At 42.7% G+C, this 6,000-nt stretch overlaps 1 protein-coding gene across 1 annotated transcript; it reads left to right on the top strand.

The window, feature by feature from the left end:
• Positions 1–1,009: 1,009 nt before the first annotated feature.
• Positions 1,010–2,199, top strand: LOC146747835 (uncharacterized). The gene is made up of 2 exons (XM_085497455.1): positions 1,010–1,653; positions 1,704–2,199. Exons 1-2 carry the CDS (start codon positions 1,010–1,012, stop codon positions 2,197–2,199), a joined length of 1,140 nt encoding a protein of 379 aa, XP_085353581.1.
• The last annotated feature ends 3,801 nt before the right edge of the window (positions 2,200–6,000 follow it).

Raw genomic sequence — 6,000 nt, 5'->3', positions numbered from 1 at the left:
ACTTTTACAGAAGGCCGGAGTTGAACATGGACCATGTGGCATCGAAGAGATTAAAAAATTCCAGAGCATGTTAACCGATTTCAGAATACACGTATTGTCGCACGATCATTTTGACTCCATCATCTTTGTGGGCGATGCCGCAGAAGGTTCCAAAGACATATATATCTGTTTCTGAAAGATAAACACTACAATGTCATCACAAAAATGACTGGTTTTCTGGGAAAGGACTACTATTGCACTCGATGTGACAAGTCTTATTCTAACTGTTATGATCACATGTGTCCGACTGGGTGTTTGAGTTGTGGGAATCCGTCGTGCAGATATCAAATTCATTGATAGCTTGAATTTCCTGCCCATGGCTCTATCTAAACTTCCTAAGACCTTCTGCATAGACAAGTTACACAAGGGGTTTTTTCCTCACCTGTTTCCGAGAACCACTGGAGACAATTACAGAGGACCGATACCCGGGGCTCATTATTTTGACCCAGATGGTATGAAGGAGGCGACTAGAAAGACATTCTACACATGGTACAATGGAGAAGTAGAAAAGAACTCTGTTTATGATTTACATAAAGAACTACTCAAGTGCTGTCGAAGCGACGTGCGCATACTCGAGGAGTGTTGTTTGGCATTTAGATCGATGATGATGGATCTCACCAAAGTTGACCCCTTCAGCCATTGCATCACGATCGCTTCCGTGTGCAACGTCATATTTCGAAAGAATTTCCTGACATCTGACACAATAGGGGTTGTGCCTGAGAAAGGGTAACTCAGCGCCCAGAATCAATCCGCAGATGCTATAAGATGGATGGAATACGAGGCACACGTCAATAACACGCATATTCAACATGTTCGTAATTCCAGAAGGGAGATGAAAATTGGACCTTATTACGTAGACGAATATGATGCTTCTACGGAAACCTTGTATGAGTACTACGGTTGTTACTTCCATGGTTGCCCAAAGTGTTTTCCCAGAAGGAATTAGACGAATCGCAAGAATGAACTCAGTATGACATCCCTCCACGAAAGGCTACTGGTGAGGGAAGAGTGGTTGAAATCGAAAGGATACTCGCTAGTCACCATGTGGGAATGCAATTTCAAAAACCTGATGAAGAACAATCACAAAGTCGAGAGGTTTGTCGGAAGCTTAGATATCTCAAATCCTATCAGAGGCAGGGAGGCTTTTCTCGGGGGTCGTACCAATGCCCTGCGTCTGTATTACGAGGTCAAGGAAGGCGAAAAGATAGAATATGTTGACTTTTGCAGACTCTACCTGTACATCAATAAGACGTCGCGATATCCAGTTCGCCACCCGACAGTCATAACTAAAGACTTTATTGCCAAACCCACAGACTATTTCGGTATTATCAAGTGCGACGTTTTACCTCCGAGGAGATTGTATATACCAGTTCTACCTTTCAGGGTGAACATCAAACTGATGTTCCCACTCTGTTCCAAATGCGCGGAAACATTGAATCAAGACGAATGTCATCATGGTGTCAATGAACGCCAGCTGACTGGTGTTTGGTGCACTCCGGAATTGGAAAAGGCAGAAGAAGTAGGGTATCGCATCACCAAGGTATACAAAGTTTGGGATTACAATGAGTCGGCAACATACAACGCCGAGACTGGAGAAGGAGGGTTGTTCACCGAGTACATCAACATGTTTCTGAAAATTAAACAAGAGTCTTCCGGTTTTCCAGAGTGGTGTCACACCGAGGAAGACTGAATCATGTACATCCAAAGGTACCACGAAAAAGAAGGTATCGTCTTGGACAGAAGCAAGATAACCACCAATCCAGGCCTCAGAGCTCTCGCCAAGCTAAATCTCAACTCGTTCTGGGGGAAAAGCTGGGACAGAGATCAAACTTTGGACAGAGCACGTATGTTGAAACGCCCGGCAAACTGTTGGAAATGTTGATGGATAGTACAAAGGACGTCACAGATCTTTCTTTTGTCTCTGACGAAATGGTTCTTGTCCAGCACTGCGATAAAGAAGACTACATTACTGAAGCACCCAATACGAACGTTGTACTGGCTGCCATGACGACGAGCTATGCCCGACTTAAACTCTACAGTGTTCTGGAGAAATTAGGTAGTAGAGTCTTGTACTTTGACACAGATTCCATTATTTACATCCAGCGAGCTGGAGAATGGGATCCACCGACGGGTGATTATCTCGGAGATTTGACGAGATAAATAACTCTGACGGATAATTACATCACACATTTCGTATCGGGAGGACCGAAGAATTACGCGTACCGACTACACAAACTGAACAAAAGTGGGAACCAAACGGTGTGTAAAGTGAGAGTGTTCACCCTCAATTACAAAAATCAACTGGAAATTAATTTTGACTCCATGAATCAACTCGTTCGGAAAACAAGCGGTCCTCTACAAAAAGACCCTCGAAAAATAACGCACAAGGGAGATAGAATATTCAATAGAGAAGAAGTTAAAATGTACAGTTTAGTGTATGACAAACGGGTGATACAAGATGATTACTGTACCCTCCCATACGGCTTCTAAAAACAAAAACAAAAAAATATATAAATAGAAGCTAGATCGTTGGTCACCCATCATTCATCCATTTGAACCTTGACCAATCACATTGGCATGGGCTCTACCAAATCGGACATGGTTCTAAAACTCATCTATTCTGGCTTATGTACACTGCCTTATTTTGTTTTAAACTGGATATTGAAAAAGTACATTGAAGAACGTAAAAAGAGACGCGATAACGAGCGAGGTCCTATTATATCGTCATGGATGCAAGATTGAAACACCCATTTACCTCTCTCGTGTGCGGACCCACGCAGTCTGGGACGTTTTTAGTCAAACAGATATTAGAACAATGTGACAGCGTCAGATCTCCACCACCAGACGTTATCTATTGGTGCTACGGCGAGTTTCAGCCAGCCTATTTGGAAATGATGAAGACAATGCCTCGAATTCGCTTTATCGAAGGGATACCTCCAGATATTGGTAGTATAATCGACCCGGTTAAAAGAAACTTGTTGGTGATAGATGATCTGTTGACAGAAACGGGTAACGATAAACAAATCGCCCAGTTCTTCACGAAGGGATCTCACCATCGAAATTTATCCGTGATACTGATTTTGTAAAATCTCTTTCATCAGGGCAGGCAATCGAAAATCATCAGTCTCAACACGCACTACATTTTCCTGTTTAAAAATCCAAGGGACACATCACAAGTCAACGTTCTGGCAAAGCAAATGTACCCCAGAAACATTAAGTTTCTTCAGGAGGCATTCACTGATGCCACCCAAGAACATCACGGATACCTCCTCGTGGATTTGATGCCAGACATCCCTGAAAAAGTACGCATTCGAACGAACATACTTTCATCTCAAGTACCGATAGTGTACGTGAGAAAGGTATAAAAAAAAGACAGTCTTTCATCGTCAGTCATTTCACCATGTCATCCCGTATGAGAAAGAACGCTGATTTTCTCTCCGTATTGCACAAGGCCAACTCGAAACAACAAAAGGGGATAATTGATGGAGCCTCTAGTGACTTGATACAGTGTCTGTGCGAATGCTCGCTCAATGTGTTGAAAGGGAACGTCCAGCTATCACCTAGTCAGAGAAGAAAATTGGCGTAGTACGTGAAACATCTTCAAGCACTGTCCAATAAGAAAACTCCAGTCAAGAAAAAGAAAAATTCTGGTTCAGAAAGGGGGTTTCCTGGCCGCCTTGATTGCTTCCTTAATTTCGAGCATACTCCCTCCCCTACACGGTCTTAAATAGATGGAATCCGTGAAGAAGATGGCTTTAGTCCCTGCTGAGCTATTATTTACCATCCAAAGCCAGAATGCTCAAATGACGAGACCTGTGGTGAAATCAATGACTTCGCTGGATAGAGACATGAACGACATAACGCAAATGGAAGAGCTGCCTGAAGACGAAAAAGTCAAACTGTACCAACAAGTTCTACACAAGTACTTGTTGTTGCGGGAACCGATTCCAATCTCCATTACGCAGCAATTACCCAGTGCTGTCGCTGTAGCTGATCGGGAATTTCAACCCAACAAAGATGGTGTGCCAGATCAAATTACATCCAAAGTCTTACAAATGTTCCCAAGAGCATGCAGAGAAAAGCAAAACTTCTATTTCAGAAAGTTAAACAGAACCAACGGGTCGACTTGGGTGAAAACAGTGAATTACTTATTGATGGACAATCCATGCCAGGCACGCACGCCATCGATTTAGTCAATGATTTCTTGCGTAAAAGGAAGAATTTCACCCCCACAGGTTGGAGAGAATTTGCTATGAAGTTATGAAAATGTCAAATGTTCCTCAAGATCTTGTTGGCAATACAGATCGGTAGTCTTACATGCATACCAACACACTCAAGGGGAGAGTTCTGCAGAGACGTGGACCCCATGTGGTTTCCACTCCCATTCATCCTCGACACATGTGGGTAACATATTAAATAGAACCTTGTCGCACCCCCTCAATCTCACTTTGGTGCAGTCGGTCGTGATGGATCCACGCTGTCCCGCTTTGCTTTCGTTTATCGAATGTATCCACTGCCTCTGCGCATGTGAAATAACCACACCCTAGACGAACTGTTTTACGATGTTCAAAGTCCTGGAAGTTACGGGGGTTTGAATTCCCTTTACGCTGCCGTAAAAAAAACAAAGAGAGGAAAAAAGATAACCAAGTCAGACGTGAAGAAGTGGTTGAGTAAACAGGATACATATACTATGCACAAACCCTCTAGACGGTCCTTTAAAAGAAGGAGGGTGGTGTTTTTCCAAGTGGACAAGCAGTGAGAGGCTGATCTATGCGATCTCTCCTCGATATCCAGATACAACAGAGGATACAAGTTCTTATTGATGTGTATCAACGTTTTTTCAAAATATGCTTTCGTCGTACCTCTGAAAGACAAAAGAGGGGCGAGTTTGGTCGAGGCATTTCGGAAAATACTCGAAAAGGGGCATCGCCCCGACGTTTTGCACACGGACAGAGGAACTGAATTCACCAACAGACTTTTTCAAAACTACCTCAAGAGCAAAGACATTAAGTTCTTTACTACAGGCAATGAGACTAAAGCCAGCATTGTGGAGAGATACAACAGAACCATCAAGGGAAAAATGTTTCTGCCTGTATTAGATGACATGGTACGTTCTTACAACAATACCCATCACAGAAGTATAAATACCAAACCCTCACTCGTTACCTACGCAAACCAGAAAAAGGTCAGAGACATATTGTACGGTGATTTAAGCTTCGCTCGTGAAAGTACGGCCGCAGGATACACCGCATCACTCGTGAAAATAACTTCCATACGCAACGAAAGCCACCGGGAGGGTGTGGGGTTCTGTCATAGTATTATAAACTTTTCTGCAGCTGAGCTGTAGGTTTCTGGCACAGGAACATCTGCAATTGCGAATGGGAGAGCGCAATAGCAATATCATTTTTGAATACAGGTAGCTGTTGTGTGGAGATAATGAAATTATTTTCCATGGCTGCAAATGTCAGATGGCCCATAAGCCCTTAATAATTTGCAATACGCCTCTGTGATCAATAGCTATCCCACAACTAGGCAGCAATGACGATAAGGTACAACTCTAAAAATGCCAAGGAAAATGTATCATTTCATTTTCACTGGCCACAACTCGCTGAGCCATATCTAGAAGAAACCTATACAAACCAAATTCACTGTGGATGAAGCATCTGAATAAAATTGAAATCAGATGCATCAACCAGCTCAGCATTGAGAAACAAATACATTCCAATCCAGTTCTGCAAACAGACTTTCCACATAGTCAATTCCATGCGTCAATCTTTGTTTAAAGGCACACTGTGATGAAGTTTATGCATAGATGCGTCCAGATGCAGCATATACAAAACATACCAATGTCCAGTTGAAAGGCAACCATTTCTGTGAAATTCAAAATTATACATAGGTACTCTAGGTCAAGTGAAGAACAGACTGTTTTGTGAGCTGCCAATAGAATGTTCAAAGATGAAA

Source organism: Saccoglossus kowalevskii, chromosome 3 (assembly GCF_978046115.1).
Source record: "Saccoglossus kowalevskii chromosome 3, keSacKowa6.1, whole genome shotgun sequence".
Taxonomy (NCBI): Eukaryota; Metazoa; Hemichordata; class Enteropneusta; family Harrimaniidae; genus Saccoglossus; species Saccoglossus kowalevskii.
Note: the sequence above shows the minus strand (reverse complement) of the source record. Positions and strands in the feature narration are given on the sequence as shown.